The following is a 12,441-nucleotide window of genomic DNA, read 5'->3' as shown; positions in this document are numbered from 1 at the left end:
GAGAACAGGGCCCCTTGTAGTTGCAAGACTAAGCTAAGGTCTCCAGCAGAGGAAGGTAAGGTTTCATGCTGGGGAGAGCATTGGGAGTTCTCAGATCTTCCTCTGCCACAGAGGGAGGGAGGGAGGAGAATCCCTAGGGATGGCAAGCCTGAGAGAAAGAGGAAGATCTGAGGAGATGAGAGGCAGGGAAAGCTGGAAGTGGGGTTATCCTGTGGCTGTGCACGGGGGGGGGGGGGGGGGACCCTCTGGCAAGGGCTGTCTGCAAACCTTGAAGGCCTAGTACCCCTTCAGGATACTCTGAACTCAATGGCTACCTCTAGCACCACCCTACCACTGTTTGAAAGTGACAGGTTCCACAGGATCGGCCTGTGGTCCCAGTTGATGGCACTGAGAAGTCTTGGAAGCTTCTGGACACGGGGTCTGGCTGGAAGTCACAGGGCCAAAGAGGATTATAGGCGAGTCCTCATACAGCCCAGCTTCTTCCTAACTGGCTAGGATGTAACCAGTCACCTCACACTCCTGCTTCCTCCAAGCCACAGTGTAACCACAACAGACCGAACACCCTCAAACCAGGAGCCAAATAATCCTTCCTCCATCCCGTTATTTCATCACAGTGATAAGGAAGGTACCGATAAACCTTCCCATGTTCAGATTGACATGGATGTCAGGAGTGACAGAATGAGTCAGAGGATCCCGGGTAACAATAGCGACAAGAGTGGCCACAAGTCCACTCATGCTAAAGATGCATGCTGGGGTCATGTGGGAACACAGAGCAAGAGGATGTGCTCACAAAGGGCTCACTGAAGGCAGGTAGGGTAATCCTTCTCGTCTCCTTTTCCCATTTTACTAGAGGCCGGTGGATGGGGTTCACTGGCAGGGAATGAGGCGGGGTGGCCAGCAGGTGGATGGGTTTGGGGGAAATGGTGTGGGAGGGAGCCAGCCGCAGAACTTAATTTCCTTTCCTAAGCTGGTTTTCTGGGCAGCTCTTCCCTGCCAAGTTTCTGCCTGAAGCAAATTAAAATGGCAGAGTTATCAAGCCTTGAAGAAAAAAAATGGTGGTTATAATGGAACTGCAGCTCAACCTTCCCCGCAGCCGGGCGAGCGGCGGCGGCGATGCGCTCACAGCCGCAATTCAATTAGTTGCTGCAAGCACAGGCAGAGGAAAAGAAAAAAAAAATCACCGTCATTTCATTTCATTTCCTCCGATGGTGGCGGCCACCCCGTGCTAAGCAGAAATGCTTCCAGCCCCTCAGGCTGGCTGCCCCTGCGCAGGCGGGTGATGGAGAGGAGGGAGGGGACTGGGGTGGCTGCTCGTGTTTCTCCTTGCGACCCAGTGTGAGAACAGGGAACTCTTTCTTCTCATGCAGTCAGGCTGAAAACCCTCGCCGCTACCGGGAGAGTCATGTCAGGCATTTAGCGGCATCGATCCAGCCCGCCTCTGGTTGGCAGGCGGCCAAAAAACTAAGTATTTTTTATTGCTTCAGCTAGGCAAGGAAATATGAATGAAGCTACCTCTAATTGGGACTCCAGACTAACCCCACTGGGACAGCTTCCAGCCTGTCCACCCGGCCCCCTCCCCTCTCTGACACAGCCTTGTCCTTCCTGCCGGAGGCCTTGACTGTTGACAACCTGTTTTCCTAACGCTGATTATTTCAATCTCCACCACCCAACACCATGGCCCTGAGGATGCCACCCCCAGAGTACTCCCCATCCCCCAGCATACAGTACCCACTCTGAGCTGCCCAGCCTTAGGATGTTGTGGGATTCACCCCTGTTCATTCTCAAGTTCCCGTGTTGAATTGGCCTAGCTTGGATGCCAGGAGCATCATGGGGGGAAAGGGATGCACATTTGGGGGTCCCTCTGGGTTTCTGGCAGAAAGCTTTCAGCAGGAGCACAAAGCCAAAAGCAAATAGGTATGAAGAAGTGGGTGCTGGGCTTCAAATACCCACTTCCTGGGGAAGGCCCCCGCTGACCAAGTACTGAGTCCTGTTACCAGGGGTCTGCCTATCAAAGCGGAGAGGCTGTCTGGACAGCGTAATTCCCATGATATGCAGGAGGAGACTGGGACTCCAAGGTCAAGACACAAGGCCTCCTAAGGCTAAGACTGGATCGAAGCTGGAGAGGGGGCAGAGGTTGGGGGTGGGGTAGGGAGACAACCCAGACAGACACACCTATGCCAGCTCTACTTCTGTGTAGGGAAACTGTCTCTCCAAAAATATGCCACTGTTTAAGGATCAACACCAAAGCAATCAAAATGGATTTCGGCTTTAATCATTCCTTTCTTCTGTGCCTAGCCATTGCTGAGCCCAAGGGGGATAGTGGGGTTGGATTTTTGAACAGGCACGGTAAGAAGAGACAGCTAATGGGAGGCCTGAAAGCAGTCTGGATGGAGGCAGGGATTGGAAAGGAAGGCAGGTCAGGCAGAGGGAGCTTCCTGGGGCAGCTGCTGCCTGGACGGCTAGTTAAAGGCCTGACATCCCAAGTCCTACTTAACATGAGGTAATAAGGAAAGCCACCCTAGCAGATTAAGATGGTCCCGGGTACAAGCTCGGTGATGAGGAATAAAATAAAATAGCTCTGCTAATCGCTGGAGGATTTTTTTTTTTTTTATCCAGACTCCACTGTGCTTATTCAGAGGGCTTATTCACTTGAAACAGAACCTCGGAGCCTCACTGTGATCTGAAAGATTTACAGCAAATCTCTAAGCTGGCAGACATGCAGGCGGCCTGGCCTTAATACCTGCTTGCTAGCACTTTCTTCAACTGAGTAAAAGTGCAGAGCACAGAGAAACCTCAGGCATCTGAGGAAAGGAAGGTTCGGGATTATGCTGGAACCATCAACCTAGGTAGGCAGCATCGGGAACAAACCAGAGTCTGGAGCCCTGAGCTCGGGCCAATGTCCAAAAAGCCCCTTGGAAGAAGGGTGTGGGCTAATAGCTTCAGTTGACCACATCTTTGTAAGGGGGGACTTTAGAGGTCACTTAGCCAAGCGCCTAGAGTTAACAGGCTTCCCTAATTAAAGGTCACTCAAGAGAAGACAGGAACTGCTATGACAGTGACTACCCCTAGGTACTGGATATGGACAGAGAGAGACACTGTCACCCACACATTAGCCCTGAAGCCAGGTCTTCCAGCTGTGGGCACACATAAACAAACGATAAATTAAAAAATCCCAGCTTCCACCCACAGAGCAGAACGGGAAACTGGGGTTAGCTGTGGGGAGCACTGGCTACTTGGCAGGCCTCTAGTTCTAGGAACAAGCCTCCAGGCAGGCCCACCCTCCTCCCGTACCCACCCCTACACCAAGAGCACCCTCACTTACCGTGCTGGATTCTCTCTCTGTGAGACAAGAAGGCCAGGACAGGAGGAGGGTCAGGACCCCAAGGAAACAGAAACGGGGAAAAAAAAAAACCAAGGTAAAAGGTCACTCTCAGCTTAGCTACCTTTGTGATTCATTAAAGCCACCTCTCACTGACTCTAGTTCCCTGGGTGTGGCGAAGGCAGGTCCCTTATATGGCTGCCCAACGGTCCCCTCCCACCAGTGCCCAGCATGGCCTGGAATTCAGGCCATTAGCCGCCTTTCTGGTGTATCAAAAGGTCCTTAGTTTGCTTTTCACTGTACTTTCTAGAATCACAAGTGGGAGCTGGGAGCTGAGAGCTGGGAAGGTTATTGCTTTTAAACACACACACACAATGTAATTTGGAAATGACTTCTACTGTTTTGCTTTCTTAACACCATTCTCGGTGTCTCTGCCAGGAAGCCCCCAGAAGCTTGGGCTCTGGTCACAACAGTCCAGCTAAGCCACAGCTCTCTTTGTCGTCTCCTCCTCTGTCAAGAAGGGAGAAAACAGTTGGCCTCCACCTCGGCTCCTAGGATACAGCACGGACTAGGGCTCTGACGGTGACTCCTCCCCGAAAGTCCCTGGGAGCTTGGAAGACGTTAACTATGTGGCCCAGTAAATACCTACGGTCAACCAAATGTACAAGCTGGCAGCTTTACTAAGCGGCTGCATGGGGCCAGTCCTTGTTTCCTCTAATGTCCTCGTGAACCCCAACAGTGCTATGCAGAGGGCTGGGGCACGTGCTCTGATTCCTTTCTCCTCACTTCTCTGCTGGAGCAGTCCTGAGACCCTGCACTTAGTCTGAGACAGGGTCTCAAATACCCTGGGCTGGCCTTGAACTCACTGCACAGATGAAAACTACCATAAACTTTTCACCTTTTTGCCTCATCTCCTATTGCTGGGCTTACCGGCATGCACTACCACGTTGGTTTATATGGTGCCAAGGGATGAACTCAGGGTTCGGGCATGCTTGGCACACACTCTTAGCAACTGAGCAACGCCCCCAGCAGTGTTGCCTCTTGGAAGGTTTCCGAGTGCTGAGATAGAGATCCAGAAAGATAGTAACAAAAGCCTACAATGAGGCCCCGGCTCAAGCTCTTTTAAGAAAGGCCCCCAATGCAATCGTGAAAGCAACTGAAGGACATGCCGGGCTGGCCCTAAAGAACCGTCAGGGTACTATAGGGAATACGGGGGCTGTCGTAGACAAACAGACTGTTTCCCCAGCAAGTCACAGGGGTCTACATCAGAACTGCAGCATTTCCACACACTAAGGACTCAACAGATGGCTCCAAGTCTTAGCTAACACCAGGCTCTAGGTGACAGTATTTGCTACATCCATTTATGGTGTGTCCTCCACCCCCAGCCCACCCCACCCAGCCCAGCCCACCCAGAGCCACACCTCTGTGATCCAGTTCATGGTGGTTCTTCTCATCCTTCACTGCCAAGTGGGCTTGGCTTCCCAGGGCACCAAGTGCCAGCAACCCAGAGCTGCTTCCTGTCACTGGGGGAATCCCAGGAGGTTGAAGGCCTGACGGGTGGGGTGGCAGCTGGACCGGGGGACCGTGCGTAGCATGGGAGAGGTGCTGTGCCTGGAGTTGCTGCTGCTACAATGAAGTTGGTGGTCAGCCATGATAGGTCGGGGAGGGCAGAGGGCAGGTCTCCTCCATCCCTCCCCTTGCTCCTCCACTGGGAAGCGACGGAAAAGTATACACCCCCCCCCAGAACCTTCCCCCTCAGCCACATGCTCATCTTGCTCAACAAAATCTGTTAGTGGACTGCGCAGTAGTAGATTTACATCTCCGAGCGCCATTCCCCCAGCTCCGGTTTCAGGACAGAGCTTCCCATGCCTGTCTCCAATCCCAAGATAAATAACGCATGCATTTAAAACCCACGCGGTCACCAGGGCTTCCTTTTGATGGAGAGGAATCCATTTTGAAGCTCATAGCTCATGCATACATGCCTTTAACATCAGCAGCCAGAGCCTCCCACCCAAAGCTGGAACCTGGGGAAAGCTTCCCTGATTGGGCTTCTAAAAGAAGCCGAAGCCTGGCTTGTAGAGTCGGGCAAGAGCAGAGAAGTCCCAGGACTGGTGGAATCAAAGCTGACTGATGTCCTTGACCATCAGAGTAGAGAGAACACAGAACTAGGAAGGGCTGAGCCTTTGAAACTAGATGGGCCAGGATCCTAGTCTTGATTCTGTATGCCTGGAACAGGGACTTCCAAACCCCCTAAGCCTCCCGTTTCTTCATCTGCATAAGGCGGGAGGCAGCGCCCCCTGTAGGGGGCTACGGTAAGGTAACGTGGGCTTGGGCATGCTGCCACCGCACAATGGGTTTCGTGGCAGTCACTGGCATTTCTACAGGGTTCTCACAGGGATCTCCCACTGTTCGAACGACCTCAGTACAGAGCAACAGCCATTCTCCAGTTCCTCCCCACCCCCAACCCAGCACCCTGCTGCCTGGCACCCCTTCCTATTGCCACCCTCAAGGCTCCCCCATCCTATTCTGCTCCAGTGCCCGAGCTCAGAGGCTCCATGCTTCCCCAGGAGCCAAGACAGAACGCCCTCTTGTTCATAAGACTGCCAACAACCACTGGAGTTGTAGGACAGGCTATATGGTATCAACTATTTCTCAGGGATGAAAGTATTTCTGGGGACTGATTGGGTCATTGGGTATGCTTGTCCCCATCCGTGCACATATTTTTCTTTTAGACTAGCCCAAGAGAAAGGGGCCAATACTACCTGGTGTGCATATATATTCCTGGGCACTATCCATCTAAAACCTGTAACTCTGACAGTCACCAGTGACTGTGCCCATTTTACAGACAGCAAACTGATAGGCATTGGAACGGGCAGCCCGAACTACATCACTCTACATGGGATTTGGACTCTATCTGTCGACTACTAGCATCTAAAAGCTTCCCACACACCCCCTCAACGAACCAAGTCGCAAACTGCTGACCCAGCTAGCTCTCCCTCCAAGTTAAGGCTGCTCTGGTTCCACAGGCTCCATCTCTGAGCTCTGTATGTAAGGTTGGCACCCACGGCCATTGTCCTGGACCACAGAGGACCTGAAATGACCTCCACTGCTAGGCACCTGTGCAAGCTCTTGGCGGCCACGGGTCTCAGAGTGATGTGACTCTAGGTCTGCCTGTGACACAGCACATCCAAGCTAAGGGAGCTTCTCAGAGCAAAAACACAGCCCCTCCAGTCCTCTCAGCTAAGACTGGACTCCTCTCTGATGGGATATAAACACAGCTCCTCCATTTCCCCTTTTAAACAAGATGAATTTTTAACATCCTATTACAAAAATAACACAGGCTCACTGTAAGAATTTTTTTGGAAAAAAACAAACAAACAAAGTTTTAAGTTTTGATCTTTTTAAGTTTCAAGTTTTGATCTTTTTAAGTTTCAAGTTTTGATCTTTTTAAGTTTCCCCCCATTCATTCCACCTCACAGGAGGCCTGCTGCCAGTCTACCTAGAATCTAGATTTTCAGATCTACAATTTTTCCATGCGATTCCCCACAAATGAGTTCTTCTTGTCTACACTGTTATATTACCCTGTTTAAAAGGTGTTCTGAAGGGAGGAGGGGGGGACCACTTTCCTTTTGAATGACTATTTAGTATTCCATGGCATGGCTGGACCATACAGCTTTATCTAGACATTTAGTTACAAAGACTCTCCCCTAGGGCCCTGTTGGTTTTAAACTCCTTGCTGGGAAGCCCTTTCAAGTCTGCTGGTGATAATTACTTAATAAAAGCCCAGAAAGGAAGGACTTGGGTACTTAACCTGCACTGCATAGTACAGAGGGACTGGTGAGACAGGATGCTTTAAGGAGGCGAAAGCGTGTGGAGGGTGTTGCTGGCTGCTGACGTGAGACTGTGTGGGTCTCCTCTCCTCCCACCCTGCCCAAACATCCAGTCCAAACGAATTCCCTTCCCACTCTTCTGGTCAGAAGGAAATCTCCTTTCCCAGTTTCAAGGACTCAGACCCTGGATGCAGGCAGAGCTGCCGGAGGTGAGGACTTTCAGCTTCATCCCTTATCAGCACTGAGTCCCTGGACAAGCCACCTGACCTTTCTGGGCCCATTTTCAGTCTGTAAAATGGGCATCGAAATGATGCCCACCCTTAGGCGGCACAGAACTCACATCATTTCATGTAAAAGCAAAGTCCGAGAGCAAGCCACCTCAGCAAATCGTCACCGTCGTCTTTAAGCAACTGATGCGTGGCAGGAGGACAGAGACATTGCTATCCATCCAGCACCTCCAACAAGTCCAGGCTTATCCCTCTACCTGCACTTGGTGAGTGAAATGTTGGAGAAAGTTAGCAGCACAGAAGTGGAGAAACAGGGCAGCAGAGAGCTTGATCCAAAGGTGACAACACAGCCCTGGAAGCCTAGTTAGAGGCAGTGGAACAGCAGGGTCAGTGATGTAGACAAAGGTGTCCTGCTTTCCCCAAATATCCACTAGTAAATCCACAGCAGAAACTTGAGACAACAGCGGCAGCAGCTACTCAGCCAACAGGACTGGTCTCTAAGACTATCACAGTGTTCCTCGGCGCCTCAGGGCCTCAGCAAGGAGTATCCTTTTTGCAAGAAGCAAGGAAGCTTCCATGAAAAATAGATATTTTTCATCTTCAAGCAGAGCAGCTGGCTCTGCACAGCCAGAAAATACTGCCTTGGTCTCCTTGGGGGTGATCTGAGGGCACCATGTGGGCCAGCCCGGGAGACTGCAGACAGATGCATCTGGATGCCAGTGCCCTTTGGATGGAGGTTCTGTCACCGGTGGTCTTGATGGCAATACAGACTGAAGTCAAGTATTCTTCTTGATGGGGCCAGGAACAGCTGGCATTGATGAGATTCACAGGTAAGTAGGAGCATAGCCTGCGTCACCTCCTTCAGCAGGCAAGCAGGGTGCAGCCAGTCTCGGACTGTATTTCTGTCCTCCGCATCAAGTCCTCTGGTGGCTTCATAGAACAAGGTACTCAGATGGTTTAGTGTGACCAGGAGGGTCACACTGCTTTCAGCTGGAAGCTTTCTCAATGGCAGAAAAAGTGTCACCACCAACGACACGGTCTGAGACCACCCACCTCCCACCCTTGACTGTCCCTCCTAATACTGGCTCTTCTCCATGTGTGAGAAGAAAGCAAGTCAGTGATTGAGAAACCCAGAACAAAGCATACTCCTGAACATCCACTCCTCCATCTTAGACCATTTCATGACCAAACACAAACCACATCATGACCCTGTGGCGGTTCCTGTGCCCTCCATCCCTGGGTGCCCAGTGCCCATAGTCTGGGACTGGCAAGCATGGCTGACAGCAGAGGCTGATGGGAAAGCTTGCTTGAGGAGCATGTGTAACCAGATTACACGCCTCACGCTTCATGCCGCTGCTGGCTGAGGTTCATAATTTGGGTTAAACTTAGGGGAGTTGTCTAACTGCTTCAATTCTGGAGTCAAACAGTCCAACAGCTGCACCAAAGGAAGTAGACAGGGGCCTGGTAAGACAGAGGATAACTTTACCTCCATGTCTTTCACACAGCCCAGTGGGGACCCAAGGCTCCTTTGCAGCATTGGCCTCTGGGTTTGGCAGCAGTTTTTAGAGGTCACAAAGTAGGGATCTCTGCTATCCCTACTTCAGAGATGGGACAGTCCCGGGGGGCCAGGTAACTACACTGAACAACAGAAAACCTGAGCCAGGATCCCAACTCAGCAATCCCCTGCTTCACATCTCAGTCTCTCAGCTAAAGAAACAGACAGAGCCTCTTGGTCGTTCTATCCGTTCTAAAGTTCTACTGTCCAACTCCCGTTCTGCCGTCCATCCTACACGGCCACCTCCAGGCAGAAGACAGGAAGCCCTGAGAGAGCTTCACAGAGCTTTGTAGTCTGGGACAAGCTACAACTCCAAGCAGCCCGGGTCCCTTCATCTGTCCTTCCTTTCTGCTCTCCCACAAGATTTCAACCCTGTGGCATGCTTCTGGCTATAGACATGCTCCTCATATATTGCTAACAGCCCAGTAAAATTAAGACCCCAGGCTCCAACCCCACATCAGGAGGCCACAACCAGCCAACTGGAGCAGCTGTGCCACTATTAACGTTTCTATCTGAGGAAATCAAGACTGGAGCATTGCCCCTGCCTGTGCCCTTAGCTCAGCAGGGTGGCTCCCCTCTTGCCTCCAGAAGAAAAGGAACAAGCCCCTCGCTGGAGGGCAGTGGAGCCCAGCTCCCCAGCTCGGGTGCCCCAGCTGTCGGCAATTCCTGCCTTGTGAGGGAGGCTCTGTCAGGCGCGCAGTGATTAGACGGCTGCCTGCCTAATGACAGGGCGACGGCCGCATTCACTCAGAGCCCGAGAAGCAATTACCTTGAAAATGGGGGTCACAGGCCCCACTCGTGGGCTTTAATTGAATTCCAATATCTGCCTGGGGCTGCCTTGACCTAACTTGTAGCTTCCTAAACGCTACTTAAAGGAGCTGGAGCCGATCCAGCTGTGCTGCTTCCCAATTTCACTTTTTCTTTAAAAAAAGGAGAAAAAGTATTTTCATATGTGGATTTTAATTCCAAAGAATGAGAGACGGGAGCAGACTGTAGCCCCTGTAGGTTGGAGGAAGAACTTGCCCTGAAGACCTCAAGGAGAGGCCTGGAAGGGAATCCGTCAGACAAGATGCTGATGAGAAAGACGTCTTGAAGACAACCTGGGGTTGTCTTAGGTCCCGTTTCTAACACCCTGAATCATCATTATAAGACACGGGCCATGCTTAGGGATGCTCGCAGGCTGGCCTGACTACTAAAGCTCTGTGAGATAATGGTACCAGACTAAACCAGTGGTTCAGAGGCTCCTTGGCCCATGTAGATATGTGCATATAGCACAGCTGCGGCTGACTACCCAAAAATGCACACGGCAACAAAGAATTATCAGTGTGAGACCCTGGAAATCCTAAATAAACTCACTGAAAGGGGGAGATGGAGGAAGAAGGGGTTCAGAAGGGGAGGATGCAAATGGACAATTGGGGGTGAAGCATGCAGTGAGGGGGTTAAGGACGTGAAAATACTTCTTCCCAAGTTTGACAATTTGAGTTTGATGATGGAACTGGCTCTTGTGTCTCAACACATGCTGTGGCATGTGTGACCACACGCACGCACGCACGCACGCACGCACGCACGTACACGAGTTCAATAAGAAATGTAAAACAACACTCTTTCAAAAGAGGGTAGTGGGGGTGGGGTGGGGGGGTGAATAGGATCAAACTACACTGTATGTATGATAAAATTTTCAGAAAGCAAATTTTAAAAAAATATTACTTCACGAGAACCCTGAGCTGGATGCCCACAGGAGATACTCCAAGCTTTAAACTATCATGGTTTCTCTCCCTAGGGTGCTGCCTACCCCCACCAAGCTTCTTGCCCCTCCCACACAGCGGGCAGGGTTTGCTCTCCCCCCCCCCCCAAACACCCAGAATCAATGGAGGCTTAAGCCCTACAGTCTCCAGGAGCTCCCACAGGAATCAACACTAGAAGGAACTCTTTGAACTGCCTTTACAGAAGGACTCAGGCATCTGTGTCCATGGATCGATCCCCTTGCCACACCTATAGCTGGGAAGGCTTAGCCCACCCTCTCCTTTCTCTCCACTGAGGACCCAACAGAGCACTACATGGGATGTATATTCCCGTGTTGGGGATGAGGTGAGGCTTCTAGAAGGTTCCATCCAGGTACACAGCTGAAATCCACAAGGACGCGTGAAGAGTGCTCAGCCATGCAGCCCAGCTCATGGAGCGGCAAGACCCCAACCCCAATACTGTCACAGCACGGTGCACATCAACAAACAGCAGAGATGGTTCTGACCCCAGGAGGCCAAAGAAGGGCAGCCTAAGTGGGGGACTGAGGAGAGGGGGCAGCAGCCAGGAACTCATCAGTACTTTTTGGAAGCCAGGGGCACCAGATGCTGGGGACATGGAAGCTAATACAGTTACAGGTGGACTCAAGGTGTGACTGGAACTTCTTGAGTTTGGGGACCAGGAGACAATGTGGTAAAGAGCCCCAATGAATCCAAACCCTCTGGTTGCCTAGGGTTGCCATGGGCCCTGGGGCCGCCATTCTTTGAGAGCACCTAAGGTCAGAGTTCATCTCTGGTTATGGTAAATGAAAGGAATAAAAGGGCTATACACACGGTGAGAGGCAGATTGGGGAGTCCACGTACCCCGATGATGGCGTTCAACTCCGTCATGGTAACCTGCTTGGCTCGTTCAACGGCCTGCGCCACTTGTTGCTGATGCTGTTGGGAGATGAAGTATGATCAAGGCGTGGCCACCCTCGATACCTTCCAACAAGGGGCATCAGGAGTCTCTCAGGACCCTTCCTCAGAGAAGATAGAAAGAGACCCACTCAACGGGCCCAGGACTTAGTGACACCATGCTCTCTACAAGTCTTTAAATGAGCATGTGCTGCTTTTTAAGGAAAGCAGAGATAAGTACCCAAGACTGGCCCATGACCTCCTCAACCTCACATACAGGAAAAACCTTTGCTCTGTGTAATAAGAACATTGTCAGGTGTTACATATGGAAGTGATTCTTTTCTGGGTATTACTGTAATCACACAGGACACCATATTTCAGGACAGGCAGCTCTCGTGGCTAGTGGTGAATTAAACAGAACACGTGGGCCTTAGATGTAAAGGGGCTGAGAAGAAACGTGTATCTATGGCTATCTACCAAAAGAACGAGCTGAGAATCTAGCTAGAAAGAGAAAGTGAGAACGGCCAAAGAAATCCTAACATGGTCTCAGGTCTTCTGAATGAAATGATGCGTTGGTGTGGACTCAGAATTGTAACAGACACCCCAGCCTGGTGTGGAGAGGCCACGGGAAACTGCTGTACTTTCCACTCAAGCCTGCCTGACAAACTCAAATTTGCTCTTGAAAAACTAAAGTCTGTTATTAAAAATTAAGTTGTGGCCGGGCGGTGGTGGCGCACGCCTTTAATCCCAGCACTTGGGAGGCAGAGGCAGGTGAATTTCTGAGTTCGAGGCCAGCCTGGTCTACAGAGTGAGCTCCAGGACAGCCCGGGCTATACAGAGAAACCCTGTCTCGAAAAAAACCAAAAAAAAAAAA

General features: G+C 51.2%; 1 protein-coding gene across 12 annotated transcripts in view; it reads right to left on the bottom strand.

Annotated features, from left to right (window-relative positions):
- Positions 1 to 12,441, bottom strand: part of Tle3 (TLE family member 3, transcriptional corepressor) — a 44,507-nt gene that overhangs the window by 11,733 nt on the left and 20,333 nt on the right. For 4 of the 12 annotated variants that reach the window (XM_028774584.1, XM_028774587.1, XM_028774586.1 and 1 more), the window contains exons 6-8: positions 11,505 to 11,609; positions 4,741 to 4,945; positions 3,323 to 3,339 (exon numbers count right to left, since the gene is read on the bottom strand). In XM_028774584.1, coding sequence (XP_028630417.1) covers positions 3,323 to 3,339; positions 4,741 to 4,945; positions 11,505 to 11,609 — 327 coding nt within the window. The remainder of the gene's footprint in view (positions 1 to 3,322; positions 3,340 to 4,740; positions 4,946 to 11,504; positions 11,610 to 12,441) is intronic. The other 8 variants (XM_028774589.1, XM_028774595.1, XM_028774593.1 and 5 more) reach the window with 3 other exon arrangements.

The sequence above is a fragment of the Grammomys surdaster genome, unplaced genomic scaffold (genome assembly GCF_004785775.1).
Source record: "Grammomys surdaster isolate TR1022 unplaced genomic scaffold, NIH_TR_1.0 241, whole genome shotgun sequence".
NCBI classification, from domain to species: domain Eukaryota; kingdom Metazoa; phylum Chordata; class Mammalia; order Rodentia; family Muridae; genus Grammomys; species Grammomys surdaster.
This window is presented reverse-complemented; position numbering and strand designations above follow the sequence as displayed.